Here is a 20005-nt window from a genome sequence, read left to right as displayed (position 1 = left end):
ATACAATATTACTTGATGTAATATTACTACCTTTTTTATTTTACTTATCTTATTTACTCATTTTACTAAATGTATCTTACTTAATTGTTATTCTTTCAGGCACTGGTGCTAGAAATAGTACTTTTTACTTTATACACTTGAACTTGTTGTAGTTTTGTTGTATTTTTGAGCAATCTCTGGCACAAGAATTTACTTTGGGATTAATAAAGTTCTATCTTATTTTATCTTATCTTATCTTATCTTACTCAAGGTGACCTTTGATGTGACTGCTCTGCTGTCTCATATGAACCTCTGTGGGATGAACGCGCATCGGTAGCTTGTTGCTGGTCTCCTGTATGAAATGGATGGATCCTCACAGTCCTGCATTATTATGATTGGGCCATATAATAGAATAACATATAGTAATGCTCGAGGTCTCTGAGAGGAAAACAGCCATGTCGACTCTTCGCCTGTAGGAGGCAGCAATGCACTACACCGTGCCTAGTGTGCCGGAAAGAAGAAGGAGGAGAAGACGAAGAAGAAGAGGGCTTGTTGGGAACAAGTAGTAGAAGGAGAAGAAGAAGAAGCCATAGGGTGAGTAGTAGTGTTGTTGTTATTGTTGTTGTCGTGAGTCGACAAGTTAAACGTGTGTTAACTCAAACAGAGAGCTGACTACAGCCGCCACAGTTACCTGTTAACGTGCTGCTTCAGTCTTTTAATACAGCTGTGTTAGCTCACCCAGCAGTGGAGTCTGTTAGCTGACTGCGCTGACACACAGTAACACACAGCAGCTGTAGCGGTGCAGCTGTCAGAGCGACGTGAAGGAATCACAGCGGAGCTGTCAGCTCCACGACTAGCTGCTAATGTTAGCATCTGAAGGTCCTCTAGTTTCAACGGGACACCGAGCTGACTGTAGCTCTGCCTCTGCGTCTCTCAACGTGGAGCCACACTCTGTTTACAAATCTGGCACATGAGTGATCCGACCACCTGATAACGTCACTACACTCTCTGTTAAACCACCAGGCTCCATTAAGAGCATCGTTTTAAGTAGTAGTATATATATTCTAATGAACAATGTCATCAAATGTTAGTTTTACATGTTGTTTTTGTGAAAGAAGATTTTATCAATTAGACAACTACATTTTAAAATATAGGATTTTATTTTCCTTGGTGTGTAGTTAGTATAAAACTGTATTTACAGTTTAAAAGTGTATATTTTGACAGCAGTTTGGTGAAACCTTCAGAGGTTAATAAATGTTGCTGACTGTATGTCTGTTCCTGTAAATCAGTGTTTTAGCATAACTCTGTTAATCCTCAGTTTGTGTTGGTCAGGATGTTATCTCATCAGGTCACTGCCTGTGAGTATACTGGGTAGAATTAATCTATAGTCGGTGTCACTATTTAAAGGTCCCATATTATAAAAAAGTGAGATTTTCATGTTTTTTTTATTATAAAGCAGGCTTATGTCCTATATAAATACTGTGAAAGTATCGAAACACTCAATCCACAGAGAAATACACACAGCTTGTATTCAGAAACTCTGCATTTGAAACAAGCTGTCAGGATTTCTGTCCATTTGTGATGTCACAAATATACAATATTTAGAAAATTTACACAGTGTTAAACATAAACATTCTAAATGTGTCCCAGTTAAGTTCCTGTTGCAGTGTATGTAAATAACATCAGCTGACAGGAAGTACACATGGACACAAGCTGTTGCCTAGCAACGCAATTCTGTTGCAATTCCGTTGCAATTCCGTCAAAATGCGCTAAAACGGAGTGTTACAGACGAGGGTAAATACAGGTATATTCAGGCAAGGCAAGGCAGCTTTATTTGTATAGCACATTTCAACAACAGGGCAATTCAAAGTGCTTTACAGAAACATTCAAGAACATTGCGACAAAATGCAAAAGAACATTAAGAAATAATTAAAACAGTTATAAAAACATAAAAACATTAAAACATTAAAGATTAGAAAATAAAAACAAGCTAAAAATAAAAGCTAGGATAGAAGCTAAAATTGCATAGAACTCAAAAGAGTAAAAGTTATAGTGCAGTGTCAGAATAAAAGGCACCCACAAACAGGAAAGTTTTAAGCTTTGTTTTAAAAGAAGTGAGAGTTGGAGCGGTCCTGCAGGTTTCTGGGAGCTTGTTCCAGATATTTGGTGCATAAAAACTGAATGCTGCTTCTGCATGTTTAGTTCTGACTCTGGGGACACTAAGCAGACCTGATCCAGGTGACCTGAGAGGTCTGGATGGTTCATAACACAGCAGAAGATCAGAAATGTATTTTGGCCCTAAACCATTTAGTGCTTTGTAAACCAGCAGCAGTATTTTGAAATCAATTCTCTGAGAGACAGGCAGCCAGTGTAGAGACTTCAGAACTGGACTGATGTGATCCACTTTCTTGGTCTTAGTGAGGACTCTAGCAGCAGCGTTCTGAATCAGCTGCAGCTGTCTGATCGATTTTTTAGGAAGACCGGTAAAGACGCCGTTACAGTAGTCAAGTCGGCTGAAGATAAATGCATGGACTAGTTTTTCCAAATCCTGCTGAGACATCAGTCCTCTAATTCTTCTTATATTCTTCAGGTGATAGAAGGCTGTCTTTGTAATTGTCTTAATATGGCTGTTAAAGCTCAGGTCTGAGTCCATGACTACACCAAGGTTTCTGGCTTGGTCTGAGCTTTTTAACATCACAGATTGTAGGTGAGCACTAACCTTTAATCTTTCTTTTTTGGCTCCAAAAACTACGACCTCAGTTTTGTCTTTGTTCAGCTGAAGAAAATTCTGGCACATCCAATTATTGACTTGTTCAATGCACTCACTCAGTGCTTGTATTGGACTGTAGTCTCCTGGTGATAGAGTTATGTAAATTTGTGTGTCGTCTGCATAGTTATGGTAATTTATTTTGTTGTTCTCAAAAATCTGACCCAGTCGGAGCATGTAGATGTTAAACAAAAGAGGCCCCAAGATGGAGCCTTGGGGAACTCCGCATGTGATTTTGTTCAGCTCAGATTTGCAATTACCTATAGACACAAAGAAGTCCCTGTCTTTTAGGTAGGATTTAAACCAGCTGAGTGCTATGCCAGAAATACCCACCCAGTTTTCCAGTCGGTCTAGTAATATATTATGGTCAACCGTGTCGAATGCAGCACTGAGATCCAGTAAAACTAAAACCGTAGTTCTACCACTGTCTGTGTTCAATCGGATGTCATTGAAGACCTTAACAAGAGCAGTCTCAGTGCTGTGGTTTCGTCGAAAACCTGACTGGAAGACATCAAAAGAGTTGTTTAGTGCCAGAAAGCTATTTAATTTTTGAAAAACTGTTTTTTCAATTATTTTAGACAAGAATGGAAGATTTAATATCGGTCTGTAATTATTTACTACTGATGAGTCCAGATTGTTCTTTTTGAGGAGTGGTTTGATGACAGCAGTTTTCAGGGCCTGTGGGAAGACTCCTGAAACAAGAGATGCATTAACAATCTGTAAAAGCTCTGAGACCATACAATCTGATACTTTTTTGAAAAGGCCTGTTGGCAGAATGTCAAGGCAGCATGAGGAGGATTTTAGATGTTGTATGATTTCCTCCAGGTATGTCTGATTTATTGGATAAAACTGTGTCATGGTATTTGCGCCAGGTTTAAGTGGACGCAGGGGAAACAAACATCCTGTACCTGCTATGGAGGAAGTGACTGCTTGTCTGATTTTGTGAATTTTTTCTGTAAAAAAGGAAGCAAATTCATTGCAGGCCCTGGAGGATAAAAGTTCAGAGGCTACTGACACAGGAGGGTTTGTTAGCCTGTCGACAGTAGCAAACAGGGCACGTGCATTGTTATTGTTTTTGGTGATGATGTCAGAGAAGAAGGACCGCCTTGCATTTTTCAGTTCTGAATTATAAATGCAAAGTCTCTCTTTATAGATGTCATAATGAACTTGTAGATTTGTTTTCCGCCACTGGCGTTCAGCTTTTCGACACTCTCTTTTTTCATTTCTTACCAACATGGTATTTCTCCATGGAGATTTTTTCTTACCAGAGACAGTCTTCCCCGTGGTGGGTGCAATGGTATCAATAACATTTGTCATTTTAGAATTGAAATTATCTACAAGCTCATTGACAGAGGTCCAGGGGAGGGTGGGTGTGGAAGAGAAAGCCTGAACAAATTGATCACTGGTATTTTCAGTGATATACCTTTTTGTGATTACCTCTGTCTTATCATTTCTGTGCACAGGAAGAGTACTCTCAAAGAATACACATGAATGATCAGACAGAGCAACATCCATCACTACAACCTTGGAAATGTTCAGGCCCTTTGATATGATTAAGTCCAAAGTGTGTCCCCTATTGTGTGTGGGCTCTGTCACATGCTGACTCATTCCATAGTTATCAAGAACCTGACACAGTTCTTTGGCCCCTCTGTCCTGTTGGTTGTCAACATGGATGTTAAAATCACCAACAATGACTACACAGTCAAAGTCAACACAAATTACAGACAGCAGTTCAGTAAAATCATCAAAAAAGTTTGCACAGTATTTAGGTGGCCTGTAGATATTGAGAAACAAAGCTCGAGAAGAGGAGTTCAGCTGAAGAGCGACATATTCAAAAGAAGCAAAATGTCCATAAGATATCTGTTTGCATTGGAGAGAATCATTAAACAGTATGGCAACTCCACCTCCTTTCTTATGCATTCTAGCTTCGCTCATAAAACTAAAGTTGGGAGGAGTCGACTCGATAAGAACAGCTGCACTGTTATTTTGGTCTAACCAAGTTTCAGTTAAAAACATAAAATCAAGCTTGTGCTCAATAATAAAATCATTGATTAAAAAACTTTTTCCTGCCAAAGACCTGACGTTTAACAGGGCTAGCTTTAATGTGCTAGAAGCATTATTATTATTTTTGGGACATGGTTTGGCTGGCAAGGAATCAATGCTAAATTTGATAAATTAGCACAATCAGTAAAAATCTTCCTGTTTCTTTGCAGATTCACCATTCTTTTTCTACTACTTATTAGAACTGAGATAGAAGAAGCTCTCATCACACAGGGCCCCAGCTTATCCTGGAAACAGTCGCGTGTATCATTAGCCTTGAAGCCTGGACCCAGCACATATCAATCTGTGCTTGCAACATTTTGTAAAGGAACATCCTTATCAGGCTGCGGAGACAGAGGCTGATTCCATTGTGGAGGGGATGGAGGTTGTGGGTGTCGTGCTTGTGGAGATAGTGCCAAAGTTGTTCGAGGTCGACCTCGTGGGGGGATCATGCGAGAGAAAATGGGTGTAGGGCGGGGAGTAAGTTTAGTTCCAGCATTGACCAGCTCCTTCATGTGGTCAGTGAACTCCAAGAGGGGGGAGGAGGGAGAAAGGGTGATAAGCGAGGATGAGGACGCCTCCTCTTGTCTCTGCTGTATCCCAGGGCTGGCTTGTGGTGGGGGGTGAAATGATTCTCCTTGAGGTCCCCTGGCACATTGTGTTGTGTCTTCCTCCAGTGGTGATTCCTCTTGTCTCGCGTCCTTGGCAGAGGGAACAGATGAATGACGCAGGAAGTAGAATAGGTTGGAGTTGAACAATTTTACTCCTGACTTGTTTAGGCAGAGTCCATCTGCCTTGAAGAGATGTCTGCGGTCCCAAAAAAAGTTAAAATTGTCAATAAAATGCACTGAGTGGGATTTGCATGCTGTTGAAAGCCATGTGTTCAGTCCCAGCAATCTGCTGAATCTCTCGACTCCTCTTCTGATTGGCGGCAGGGGTCCACTGATAAACACCTGAGCATTCACAGAGCTGACCGTGTTTAGCAGACTAGTAAAGTCCCGTTTCAGCACTTCAGACTGTTGCTTCACAACATCATTCGACCCAATGTGCAATACCACATTTTTCACATTTGGGTGTGCAGTCACAATATCCAGGATTCTTTCTGCCAGATCAGAGACCATATCTTTGGGAAAACAGAGTACTTTGATGTCTTTACTCCACATGCTTTTCACATCTTTAACAGCAGCATCACCCACAATCAGAGTTTGAGTTTGAGGCCCAGTTGTTAGCTTTCCCTGTAGCCTTTTACCTTCAGAGTTGCTTTTGGTTCTTACCCTGCTGTGTGAAGAGTTGACATTATCCAGGGCATCAGATCGAGATCCAGGGTCCTGCAACAGTGGAGCAAATCTGTTCTCCAGTTGCAAACTTCTTTGTTGGGGAGGTTTGTTACTCATCCTTCCTTTCACAGTTGTCCACGGTTGGACCTTACTTTGTACAGGGGTTGATGAGGCACTATGCTCGGATGCTAATGCAGGCCAGCGGGTCGCATCATATATCTGAGGGTGCTGGGTTCTGCCTGTAAGTTTTCCTCCCATTTCCCAGGGACATGATTTACGCTTTGGCTTTGCACCAAGAGCGTTCCAGGGAGGACTACTACTTTCTATTAGCCTGTTCCAGTTCACTGTTTTGAGTCAGTGGTAGAGTGGTTTCATTCCCACATAGTCCATTCACCTCCGCATTCACTTCGAGCCGGATAATCTTTGTTTCCAGCACTGCTATCTTCTGTAGAAGTTTGTAGTAGTCATCCGTGGAGAAGGGAGGCATCTTGCTGCTGATTAGCTTTAGCCAAGCACCTCGCTCCCGTTCATTATAGTACAGGCTTGTGCTGCTGATAGGCCGCGCTCACAAAGTAAAACAGTTTTTAAAATAGTGGTAGCCTTCAGTTTCTTTCATAAATTAAACTCCCAGTGATTTGTAAGTATCCAGGACCCGTTTTCCAAAAATGTAGTAGCGAAAGATAAGCATAGCAATGATAAAAAGAAAGCAAAGCAGAGAGCAACTCAGCGAAGCGTCTGCACAGGAGGAAGAGCAGGAAGCAAGGCTTCCTTTCTTATCTCCTTTAGCATAGGATACACTGGACCAGGCAGACAGTATGAGGAAAATAAAGGTGATTTTTGAACATTACAGCATGTAAACATGTTCTAGTAGAAACACAAAATACAAGTATGAACCTGAAAATGAGCATGATATGGGACCTTTAACACAATAATCTTACATAAATAAAGACTAGAGTGAGGCTGCGGTCATTTTTTTTTTTGCTCAGGAAGGTTCCTAAGGAAGTGAAATGACCCAGAAGTATCTCAGTAGCAGCCATGATAAGAGCTGTTTGAATTCTCTAGATGCTAAGGAAAGGAGCTTCAATGCTTCCTTTCTTATCTCCTTTAGCATAGGATACACTGGTCCATCCTTTGCCTAAAGGAAAGGAGATGATGCTTTAAAAGTTGCGACGCACCATTCTGCAGTTCATGAAAACAAACAATATGATTATCTTGCATATTATTTTCATACAGTCATATTCTAATTGGGATTCATGTTGATAAAATTGACTGGACAGTGACAACCATTTCGTTTCACTTTATTTCTATTTATTTATTTCGAACATGTAACAAATAAGTAAAAAACAAAACAAGAATAACAAATAAAATGATCAGTAAACATATAGCAAACTGTCAATAAATAAATAATCAACATAAATAAACATTAAGTCTGTGGTGGTAATGGTTCTACTCCTTCATCATAACTCAAACAATAACTCAGTATTTATCATATATACCTTGTGGTAGCCTATAGACTATTCCTTTTTATTTCAGTTACAGCCTTGGTAATGAAGTGATATTTTTCACCTGTTGTCCACGTTAGGTCAGATGATCCTTTATTATATGTTGATGTAAAGTGTTCCAGCAGCAGAAGGACCTGTGTCTCTCTTACACACACCACGGGTCAAGCAGTCTGTCACTGAAGGAGCTGTTTAAGAACGCAGAGAGGGAAGCAGTGTCAATAACACCTGCTGCCGTCACATCATAATTACTGAGCCTAGTGAAGTCTAGTCGGATTCTCTTAACACCACGGTTGTCTTCTCCTAAGTCCTTCTGAATTCTCCTTCACATCTTTCCTTGACCTCGAGGTCAAGGAAAAGTAGTTCGGAAAAGACATTAATTTTTTTTTTTAACTTTTCGACCGCAGCCTGAGTCTCACAAGCTGACTGGCTGTTTGTTGATCTCGGTGTTTTCAGCAGCGTTTTTCTTCTCAGAAACAGTTCAAGATGACGACTTCATGGAGCGACCGTCTGCAGAACTATGCCGACCTACCAGCCAACATGGACGGCGTGGCCATGAAGAAGTATCGACGTGAAGCTCACCACAGGTATGTGTTAGTCAGACTGCAGCAAGAAGTACTGCTAAAGTTTTAAACATGGGCCAGTCCTGTTCCTGACACAAAGGTTAAGGCTACACCATTGTTATAGTCAACTGACCAGTTTCTGGTGTGTGAGTGTGTTTTGTTCAGTATTCAGTATTAACAGAGCATTGGAAATGCTACATATTAATGCTCTATGATAATAACAAGTCAACATACATTTAATCAGAAGAAGATCCACTCATAGTAGAAAATGATGCTCTGGCTTTGTTCATGGAGAAATGAGTAATCCTGGTTGGTTGTTGACAATCTGACATGAACCTGGATTTTCAGTAGTTATGAATATAAACCTGCAAAATTAGTAGGATCATTGCTGAGCCTTTTAAGTTCATCCCACCCATGAACACATTTTCAAATATGGCAGCTCCTTTCCTTACAGGCAACTACAGAGCAGTGTTTTTATTTGGGTTTCCATAAAATTGGCAAATGAGCAACGTGCTTGGTTAGTGAAACATACAAGTTTAGTTGAATATCACAGTTTAATTTCCCTATAAAAAGTTTAAAAATTACAAGGTAAAATGTACAGGTAAAACCAGTGCAACAAAACAAATTTAACGATCTAGTTTTCTCAAATCTCGTGCAGTACCCTTCCTGAATCTTAGACGTGAAAACCGAACTAAGTCTCCCAACAATTTTAGTACCCATATTATTTCCAGCCGTCCTTAAATAGTAACTTAATACCAGGCTGTATTGCACACAGTGTATCTGTAGCTGCTGACTATGATGTTAAGGAGGAGGGACTTAATTTGACCAGCCCCATTTTCAATGAAGAAAAGGGTTTGGATCCTTTTTGTTTTGAATAATCTCCTCGTGAAGAAGGGCTTTGACAAGATAATACACAGCTTTTAGAGGTTCTATTTTAAGGCTTTCACAACAGTCGGCTGTGTGCCAGTACTGGAAGATATTTACTCCACTGCAACAGGAAACCAGACTGGAAGTCAGCGTCCGACTGAAACCTATAAAGTAGAACAGTGACAACAGATTACTGATATTATACTTCTACTACTTATGAACTATCATAATCGTTGGGCTGTAAGCTCCGGTTTGGTCTCCTGAAGTATCCTGAGAAAAGTATGTGTCTCGAGCATGCTAGTAGGGCTGGGCGTGGAACCGCAATACTATTTTGTACAAATCATGTGTGTCCATATAGCATCAAGTATCGAGTCTAAAAAGTTGACATCACATATTTGGTCATAGTCATAATCTTGTTTATTTATTCTTTAATAGTAGTCAAAATGTGGCTGTTTAGACTGTATTTTATTGGGGCAAAGTTCTCTTACAGCCGCTTGTGTCTAGACAACATGTGGCTTTTTTGTCAAACTAATAAAGGGTTTTGTTGAAACCCTTTATATTTATCATAAAAAATATCATTTTGGTATTTTATGGCATTTTGGTGAAATTTGGGTTTTCTATAGACTATCGTACAAACCATTTTGTACGATACCCAGCCCTGCATAATGGATGCTCCAGTTTGCTCAGCAGTTACTTGTTTACTTGGGCTCTGTGTCATTTCATGCTGTTTTGCTGTATGGTAGGGTGGGGGCGCTGTTTGTACACGTGTATGGGTGTCCTCGTGCGTCCCTCTGTGTAGAGCATAAGATACAAATAAATCAAGGACTCACTCTTCAAAACTTTACTCCTTTAGCGCCAATAACAGTCAAAACTCCACAGGGAACCATTTAATACCCCAAACATCATTAAATGAAGCTGACAAAACATTCTCTACTCAAAGTCCACTTACTCGCACGTTCTGTGAATTTTCAACCATGTCACAGGATCTCTGCCTTTCCTGCGTTATCATGGAACTTTCGATGTTCAGACTTTCCATATTTCTGAGCACTTTTAGGACCACTTGTCCACCTCGGCTTAATAGTGGAGTCTGCGATTCTGGAGAAAGATTGTTGATATTTGAACCAGACCCACAAACAAATAGCCCTCCTCTAGTGTTGTCACCATACCAAAATTATGACTTCGATACGATACCCTGCCTGAATATCTCGATGCGGATACTGAAACAATACCTCGACAAAAATCTATGTAATGGAATAATAGATGACAGAATATGGAACTTATTTTTTTTATTAATTTAAAATGTTAAAATCTAAAAATGTATTTAATAATAAATTGAATTTCCCTTTAAGGCACATTTTGAACAGATAAAAAAAATGTGTGATAAATTTGCGATTAATTGGTATTAACCATGGACAATCATGCGATTAAGCATGTTTTAATATTCTAATCGATCGACAGCCCTTGTTTATATATATTTTTATTCGAAAATGGAACAACTGTAATTTCACCCCAGGGATCAATTAAGTATTTCATATTTAACATCCTGCTAAACCTAGATTAGATACATTATATGCAAACAATGAAGCCCTGGTCCCATGAATGCTTTGAAATGTCAGATGTGTCTGTCTTTTTTTTTTGGTATGTGTAGAGACTTTAATATAATATAGATAGCAGCTACTGGAGGCAGATCTTATTACTGATTTAGGGATAAAACAGGTTACTAGAACATAGAATGTTCACTGACAAAAGACAGTACACCAGAGCCATGTAGCATGAGATCAGTGGTAATACTGCATGTATTCTCTATTGCAAAGCTTTCCAAGGGATCTGGCTCAAAACCATCCTGCAATGAGGTATGCCATCCTTTTGTTGTTGAAACAAACTGCAACTACTGACTAATTGACTCTCCCTGTTTTTGATGTCCATGATGTGAATTGATTCCCCATCCAACTCTCATGGAACTCCATCCATACTGACACTGATTGTGAGTTGGGTTTCTCCCCCGTGGAGACAGCAGATGGTGGTCATCGTGATTTCTTAGTGTGAGCTTCTTCTGTTGCATTTCCCTTGTTCTCGCATCTTTCCTTTAATCCTCATCTGTTACTGTCCATCTGATTTAATCTCCCACACCATCTGAGTAGTAGTAACTCAAGGCCAGTGTGCAGTCTTGAGCAGAGTCCCATATTATATGTTTACATTGTATAATCTATATCTCTGCATAAACAGTCAGAGATGTCAGAAAAGCAAGAAGTGTACAAGTCTTTTTTTTTGTGATCTGCTGTCAGCAAGAAATAAAGCTGAAGTAGGAAAAGTGATTTATATAAAACGGTTGCTATATCTTCTATCTTTTGTACAAGTCAAATGACCACAGAATACAGTTCCATGTCCGTTCTACTCCTATTCTATTTCCATGCACAACACAAACTGAACATAAGCCTCATGAAGGAGGATTTATTGCACGACTGTTGTATCACACTGCATTAGTTTTAGCTAGCTGTACCTGATAAACTGGCAGCTGAGTGTATATTTCCACATTTAAATGATCATTTTGTTCATTTCTATATCTCGTTTAGCATCTTATTCCCGTGGTAACGTATGAGAAAGATTTTGCTGCTCGTCTAAAAATACAGACACAGCAATGAACGTGTGTGTGTACACATACAATCTACAGGGATGATGGTATTCTCATCTGGTTGTATTGACCCCTTTTCTATTAGTAAACATGATGACGTATATTTGTGGGCGTAGCGTAGGTGGAAGAATAATAATTCTCTGAACATGTTGGAGCAAGTTTTGTTGACTTGTTGAAGATATACAAGTTTCTCTGAATATATACGGTCACACCACGAGTGTTAGTATTAAGGCGGACTTATCAGAAAGAGCGTCTTACAATATCAGCGAAGCGTTCCAGAGATGAAAAATGTTGCTAAAGGAGGTTTTTATTTCAGATGCACTGATCACTATAGATAACCAGTAGGATTGCATGTCTGTTGGTGTTGTGGTTGTTTTATTACATTTTATTTGGGTAGTTCACTCAGTCTGCCATGCATCAAAATCTGACCTCAAGGAAGTGTTGCTCAGTCAATGCTCCTCTTTAGTTGTTTCTCCTGTAGCTCTTAAAATGTTCCATGAGACTGATTTGTCTACTATTCACTATAAATCAGAAGTGTGCTTTAGGAAGGCTAAGCAGTGCAGCATTTCATTTGAACTGTCAGCTGTCATGTTTTTATTGACCATACATTGTTCTCCCCTTTCCAGAGTTTTTGTCAACCGAAGCTTGGCCATGGAAAAGATCAAGTGTTTTGGTTTTGATATGGATTACACTCTGGCAGGTAAGTGCAGTCCGAGCTTTGTGGTATCAGCCTGGTTGAGTGCATGAAGGTCAAAGTGTAATGGCTAGAGCCTATGCCAGCTGCATGTAGACTCTGAATGTCCCGGCAACTTTTAAAAGTCTGTGCTCGGTGCGCTTATATCACAGTATCATGCATAATTAGGGCTGTCGATCGATTAAAATATTTCATCGCGATTAATCACATGATTGTCCGTAGTTAATTGTGATTAATCACAAATTAATCGCACATTTTTTATCTGTTCGAAATGTACTTTAAAGGGAGATTTGTCAAGTATTTAATACTCATTAATATGGGAGTTTGCAAATATGCTAGCTTTATGCAAATGTATGTATATATTTATTATTGGAAATCAATTAACAACACAAAACTAAGACAAATATCGTCCAGAAACCCTCACAGGTACTGCATTTAGCATAAAACAATATGCTCAAATCATAACATGGCAAACTGCAGCCCAACAGGCAACAACAGCTGTCAGTGCGTCAGTGTGCTGACTTGACTATGACTTGCCCAAAACTGCATGTGATTATCATAAAGTGGGCATGTCTGTAAAGGGGAGACTCGTGGGTACCCATAGAACCCATTTACATTCACACATCTGGAGGTCAGAGGTCAAGGGACCCCTTTGAAAATGGCCATGCCAGTTTTTCCTTAGCAAAATTTAGCGTAACTTTGGAGCGTTATTTAACTTCCTTCACGCTAGTATGCTAGTATGACATGATTGGTACCGATGGATTCCTCAGGTTTTCTAGTTTCATATGATGCCAGTATCTTCACTCTTTAAAACTGAGCCCGCTACAACCTCTGAAGGATTGACAGCGTTAATGCGTTAAATAAATTAGTGGCATTAAAACAGTTTTGTGTTAACGCGTTGTTATCGCGTTAACGTTGACAGCCCTAATTTTAATGCATCAATCTGTCTTGCTTTAAAGAATCTGCTGCTACAACTGCAATTCCTAGCAGATCTGAAGGTTCTAAATGAAAAAAAAAAAATGTTTTAGAAAGAAAATGTTGTATATGGAAGACATTGCTGCATGGTGCAGATAAACTCTCACTATTGTGTCATCAGTGTTTTTTGGTGCACTGCCTTCAACAGCAGCCTGTCTCCCTCCCTGTCTGTCTGTCTGTCTAGTGTATAAATCTCCTGAATATGAGTCGCTGGGCTTTGACTTGACGGTGGAGCGCCTGGTGTCCATTGGATATCCACAAGAGCTGCTCAACTTTGTCTACGACCCCTCCTTCCCCACCAGGCTGGTTCACAAAGCCTTTTTTTAATGAAATTTGAATACCAGTGCAACAAACCCTCACTCTCAAGTGTGCTTTCTGTCTCTGACTGTCTGTCTTCTCTTGCCTGTCTCCATTCCTTCTCAGAGGTCTGGTGTTCGACTCAATGTATGGCAACCTGCTCAAGGTGGATGCATATGGGAACATCCTGGTGTGTGTGCACGGATTCAACTTCGTGAGGGGGTGAGTTCCTCTACTCCCACTAAGCTGTCAACATAGTCCACCACATCTCTAAAAAACCTTTGCATAGTTAAATCCTTCCTCCGTCCCACCTACAACAGTATTCTTTAAATTACTCATGAACAAGACTAGAAATCTACTGTCATGCTACGGCCACTGTGAGGCAGAGCTAAATGTTAACTATGAAAATGCTAGCAAGCTGATATTAAGCAGGTGTAATAATGTTTATAGTTCAGCTGAATAACAACAATCATAAAGTACAACTGAAGCTGATGTGGATGTCATTAGTTCTGCAGGTATTTGGTCATAAAATTCATCAAATTTAAATTTTGAGCTGTTGGTAATCTGTACAATAGATGTTCCGATTAGGAATGTTAATAATTAACCGTTAAACGGTTAAAAGAAATATTAAAAGATAACTAAAAAGCTGAGTAAAACTCAGAGGAGCGGCTTGTCACTTAAAGGATAAAAGCTGGTCCACCTTAACAGTCCACCTTAAGAGAGTCTGAGCCGGTGTTGCAGATACAGGAAGTTGGCTCGGGTCTTGAGGAGTTGTAGCATTTATTCACCGACAAATAAACTGTACACACACTGCTTACAGCTACGTTCACAGCTATAACGCCACCGACAACCCCACACTCACCACAGCCACACATACGGTCTGACGGACACTCGCTAACATTTTGCCGCACTGACAGACCGTATGTGTGTGACAACGGCGAGCACGAAGCCACCAGCAACGCTACCGCTGCTAACGTAGCACAAACACACACACGGTCTGTAGGGCATTCACTATCGTTACACCGGGCAGACACACAGCTGACAACCTGTCAGCTAAACTAAATAATGCGGTAGAGACTCCTGTCTGCTACGGTAACTGTCCCTGTCTGTTCAACTGGGGACTCAGTTGTCTGCTTTACGCGTACACTGGTGATAAATGATGGATTTAACCTGTTTGTGCATCGGCTTTTCGTTGCAGCTGGGCGGCTTGTTGGGCACTAAAAATAGCACCGCTGCATGCGACGCACTAATCTTGTTGGCTAATAATCGGTTAACAAGGGTCGGTTAGCGGTTAGGAAAAAAATCAAAATTAGCATCCCTGATTACACTGTCTCGGAGAACAATCAGCGGATGTGTTATGTCCCCCTCAGGTTACCACTGTGAGCTCTGTTAGCACTGTTTGCACTGTTAGCACCGTTTGCACTGTTAGCACCGTTAGCTGTGAGCCGTCGCCATGTTTAGCGCCGTGAGGAGGCAATCCCTCTGCTCACAATATTGAATTTAGCACCTTTAACCACTGTTGGCACTGTATAGCAGTGTCTTTATGAAGCAGATCCCTGTGTTGTTGTTAGTATATCATGTTCTATGTAACAAGCACAGGGGTGGCAAGATAGACATTTCTGACCGCTGTCAAGGGAGTTAATAGATGTAATGCAAACAACGAACTGATATAACTCATGTCTCCTGGTCTGACCTTCTTCATCCCTCCTGTATGTTTGTATCCCTGCTCACTCTGCACAGACCTGACATCAGAGAGATGTACCCCAACAAATTTATTCAGCGTGGAGACACAGACCGCTTCTACATCCTCAACACACTCTTCAACCTGCCTGGTAAGAAAACGCACCGACACAAATACTCTACAACTTTAAGTAATCTTAGAATGAAATTCAATTATTAAAGTATTCAAATACTTTAAATATAAATAATAAATATTAAACTTTAAACTGGAGTTCACTGATGAGGCTCTGAAAGGGATTCCACTGTAAAGGGGACAGATCGTGAAAAACTCACTTTTTCAGTGCTTGTGCACATACGTCTTGGTATCTGTAGTGACTACCAACCCACAAACTGTGAATTAAGACAACCCAGTCAGTTTTCTGTGGGCTGCCTGGATCAGAAAACGTGTGATTCAACAAACCATTCAGATTTGGCTCCCCTTCCTATGACACATATGGGCTCATTAGAATATACTACCCCCCCATCTGTGTATTTTCACTCACTGCTCGAGAACGTCTTTGCAAAGGAGCGGCATATTTTTTCTTAAAGAGACAGGCGCAAAGGAATAAAAATTTTTTTAACGTTAAAGCATGTAAACATGTTTTAGTAGAAACCCAAAATACGTATGGAGTATGAACCTGAAAATGAGCACGATATGTCCCCTTTAAATTGTTGATTTGTCATATTAAATGCATGTTCATGTTCAGGTGTACAGTCAGCCTCAATGATTCTAGTGTTATTTCTTCTTCCTCAGAAACCTACCTCTTTGCTTGCCTGGTCGATTTCTTCAGCAACTGCTCCAGATACTCCAGGTACTGCATATTCTCTGCTACATACAGAACACTGGCTGTCTGTGGGAAGTGAAGCAGTTGGACTATTGTGACATTCTGAATAATAGTCCTGTTTAATGGAAATCATGTTCAGAGTTTCAGTGGATTTACAGTGTCCTTTGATGGTCTCAATGCTCAGAGCACTGAGTCCTTCTCATTTTTGACCCTTAGAATTCCGTATGATAAAGGATCTAATGTTAACACAATTTGAACTGTCTTTGTAGTTGTGAGAAGGGCTTCAAAGATGGTGACCTTTTCATGTCCTACAAGAGCATGTTCCAGGATATCCGAGACGGCGTGGACTGGGTTCATTTCAAGGTAGTAATGATTTGCTTTTCCTCATGAAACCGGTTTTCAGGCATCTGTAGGCCATTTTCCTGCAGTCAATCCAGTCACAAGTCCACTGTTGCTATTTCTGTTCACAGGGGTCCTTAAAAGTAAAAACTGTTGAAAACCTGGAGAAGTATGTGGTGAAGGATGTAAGTAAACCAGCATAACAGACACCACACACCAATTATATACCAATTTGAACTTAATAGCTGGGGTGACAAGTATTCCTTTGTAGCGGTGAAACAACACATTTTGGCTCATCTTTTTGCTGTTCGGCTTTTAAGCATTGTTGTCGATGTGGATTCTGTTTTTCCTCCACCAAAGTCGAAGCTTCCTCTCCTCCTCAGTCGCATGAATGAAGTCGCCAAAGTATTTCTGGCCACCAACAGTGATTACAAGTATACAGAGGTGAGAGGAAAGTTTACAGCCAGATATGTTACTAAAGAATCCTGAAAGCAAACCAGAACCTACTGCCTACTTTATACGGTCATAATGTACTGATCAATTTTGGCAGTTGTCATGAATGGTTGCTTAATGAAGTAATAATGCCAAGTGATGGTAATGATTCTCTTTTCTTCCAGAAAATTATGACCTACCTGTTTGACTTTCCTCACGGCCCAAAGGTAACACTAATGATTTAAGAACATTTGTATTGTCAGGAATCACGATAGATTTGAATTGAGCCATCATGCTTAGAAGTTTCTGACATGGGATTTATTGTTTTGTTTTTGTTTTTTTAACGTGGTATCGAATTGGTGTCGAGAATCGGGGAATTTTGCTGGTACTGGTATTGACTACAAAATTTCTGGTATCCTGACATCCCTAGTGTAGGCCTATGGGAACTGACGCGCGGTGAAACATTTTGGGTGCACCTAAATTATGTGCTAGTTTCTGGAGCCCTGCAGTGTGTAGCATTTAGGGCAATTATTAGTAGAAATGGAATATAATGTTAATAAGTATGCTTTCTTTATGTAGAATGTAAATGAAAATAGGAAACATTGTGTTTTTGTTAGCTTAAAATGAGCCGTTTATATCTACATATGGAGCGGGTCCTCTTCACGGAGCCGGCCGCCATGTTCCTACAGTAGCCCAGAACGGACAAACCAAACACTGGCTCTAGAGAGGGCTATTCACGTTTTCGTGTCGGCTACCGTAGATCTCCTACACGCTTGGCACATGGTTTCAGTTGGTTGCAATCTGCAACCAGGAGCATTTGATGCTACACACTGCACCTTTAAAAAGCTATTGAAATCATAAATGATGTTACTGTGTGTGTGTTTATTGTTTGTGTGTGTGTGTGCGTGTGATTGCAGCCGGGTACACCCCATCGACCCTGGAAGTCCTACTTTGACCTGATCCTGGTGGACGCCCGCAAGCCTGTGTTCTTTGGAGAGGGAACAGTGCTACGGCAGGTCGACACTGTGAGTGTGTACTATAGAAACCTGCATGGACAAAATACCATACTAGCACCATTACTAAAATATAATATACTGTATATTAGTAATTTAGCCCTCCTGTTGTGTTCTGGTCGAATTTGACAGATTTACAAGTTTTCTCTCTGAAAAATGTAGTTCATTTAATCTGATTGTCATAAAGTTCCATTATTTTGTCCACACAGCATAAATTTTTATCACTTTCATAAAATTTTGAGTGTTTTATTTAAAGGACCAATGTGTAACAATAAGGGGGATCTATTGGCAGAAATGAAATATAATATGAATAAGTATGTTTTCTTCAGTGTATAGTCACTTGATAATAAGAGTCATTGTGTTTTCATTAGCTTAGAATGCGCCGTATCTACGTAAAGAGCGTGTTACCTCCTCACGGAGTCTGCCATGTTGCACCGCCATGTTTCTACAGTAGCCCAGAACGGACAAACCAAACTCTGTTAACTTTTCTTGCTCGGGCCGGAGTTGATAACGTTACTCGCTCCTGTCGTCGCCGCCGCCGTTCTCTCTCTTGCTTCACCACTCACTTCCCTCGTACACACACGCTCTAAGCACTCTACTCTTACAACAACTGGCTCTAGATAGGGCGCATCTCACTGCCAGATCCTACACACTGTTTCTTCAGCTTTTGTACACCTGTGGTGTTACTGGTCAAAAGTGACCGGGCATTAGAAATGGATGGGCGAGACTACAATTAGTGCATAAAATTGAGTCCAGGCACATGCCCATTCATCAGATGGAAACACTTCCTCTACCAGACCCCCACATACATGTGTTTTTGAACGCACAAACACACACACATACACATATATGTAATATATAGAAGCTTACAATTCAGTTTGTGGCAGCACAATGACCAAATATACTGTGCGTGTCGCTCTTGATCATATCTTTGATCATGACACTGGTGAGGATGAGAGAGGCTATGAAACTGACAATGAAGATGCATTAGAGGAGAAAGTCACAAAGTCATGATAAAGACTACAAAGAATATGATCCAGACCAAGGGACAACAGATGTCTTTGTCCTTTCTTTACTAATAAAATCATACCAGTCAGTTTTGACTGGGAACACCACAGATGTTTTTTTTTGTGCCACTATTTAAAAATTTGGATCAAAAACAAATGTCCTTGTTAAACTTTGACACAAAGTAGTCTGTGATAAATAGCGCAATATGTTTTTATCTGAGTATTTGTTATAGTCGAAATAATCCATATATCGTGCTTTTTTCACTCAAAAACAAGTTGTACAAGCTCAGGTCAATGAGGCCTACAGGCCATAAATAGCAAGTAGAAGTTCAAAATGTGTAATGCTCACAAAAACTGATAAAAATATCCAACACAAAATTAGGTGATAATAAATGTATTATTATGGATTTATAATCAGCTTTAATGGGGCGGCCATCTTGAACTGGGAACACAAAATGAATTAACATGAAACAAACACAACAGGAGGGATAAAAAGGGTTAAGCCAATTGCGTTTTTGAGTGTGTGACTCAGTCTTGGATTCTTTCAGACCACAGGTCGGCTGAAGATTGGCACATACACGGGACCTCTCCAGCATGGCATTGTGTACTCTGGAGGTAAATAAGAAAGCTTCTTAACATGTTGAATCTGAAAATCTCAGGCCTTGGGGCTAGACGGCTGAGATCACAGCTCAATGTTCTTCAATGTTCAATTCTAATAGTGTCAGAAAGTCAACACAGGTTACTCAAATTAATCACTTGATGCTGTACAAGTATGTTGCAAGAAAAATAAAGTTTTATTGTGTTTTAAAAATCAGAAGACAAAACACAACCAAACCCGAGCCGATCCGGAACGCGACTGACCGCTAGCTTAACATCATATGGGTATATACTTGAAACAAAGGACACATCCTTCTTATCTTGTCATCATAAATTTACGTTCTCCACTTCTACTGGTCGCCGTCAAACTAGCCTACAAATCAGCATAAACCCGTCCTCCCCTGCCATCCGTTAAGTTAGAGATGTCCTTTTTTGGGCCTCTTGGTGTGGCATCTTTTTCTACACAGCTATGAAGCGACTTGAAGTTCGTTTGCGTTACGTCATTAGAGCTGTGAGTTACAGC

At 40.2% G+C, this 20005-nt stretch overlaps 1 protein-coding gene across 7 annotated transcripts in view; it reads left to right on the top strand.

Moving 5' to 3' along the window:
• The first annotated feature begins 477 nt into the window (after positions 1-477).
• The window catches only part of nt5c2a (5'-nucleotidase, cytosolic IIa), a 28729-nt gene continuing 9201 nt past the window's right edge, over positions 478-20005 (top strand). Inside the window, exons 1-14 of one of the 7 annotated variants that reach the window (XM_074645597.1) lie at positions 479-573; positions 8019-8149; positions 10807-10845; positions 12251-12324; positions 13478-13595; positions 13717-13812; positions 15331-15422; positions 16064-16121; positions 16364-16457; positions 16565-16618; positions 16794-16877; positions 17051-17092; positions 17783-17890; positions 19434-19500. In XM_074645597.1, coding sequence (XP_074501698.1) covers positions 8049-8149; positions 10807-10845; positions 12251-12324; positions 13478-13595; positions 13717-13812; positions 15331-15422; positions 16064-16121; positions 16364-16457; positions 16565-16618; positions 16794-16877; positions 17051-17092; positions 17783-17890; positions 19434-19500 — 1027 coding nt within the window. In that variant the 5' untranslated portion in view covers positions 479-573; positions 8019-8048. Of the gene's footprint in view, positions 574-8017; positions 8150-10806; positions 10846-12250; positions 12325-13477; positions 13596-13716; positions 13813-15330; positions 15423-16063; positions 16122-16363; positions 16458-16564; positions 16619-16793; positions 16878-17050; positions 17093-17782; positions 17891-19433; positions 19501-20005 lie in introns of those variants that run through there. The other 6 variants (XM_074645592.1, XM_074645591.1, XM_074645593.1 and 3 more) reach the window with 6 other exon arrangements.

This window comes from Sebastes fasciatus, chromosome 9 (assembly GCF_043250625.1).
Source record: "Sebastes fasciatus isolate fSebFas1 chromosome 9, fSebFas1.pri, whole genome shotgun sequence".
Lineage (NCBI taxonomy): Eukaryota > Metazoa > Chordata > Actinopteri > Perciformes > Sebastidae > Sebastes > Sebastes fasciatus.
The sequence above is the reverse complement of the archived record's forward strand: the minus strand, read 5'-3'. Positions and strand labels throughout refer to the sequence as shown.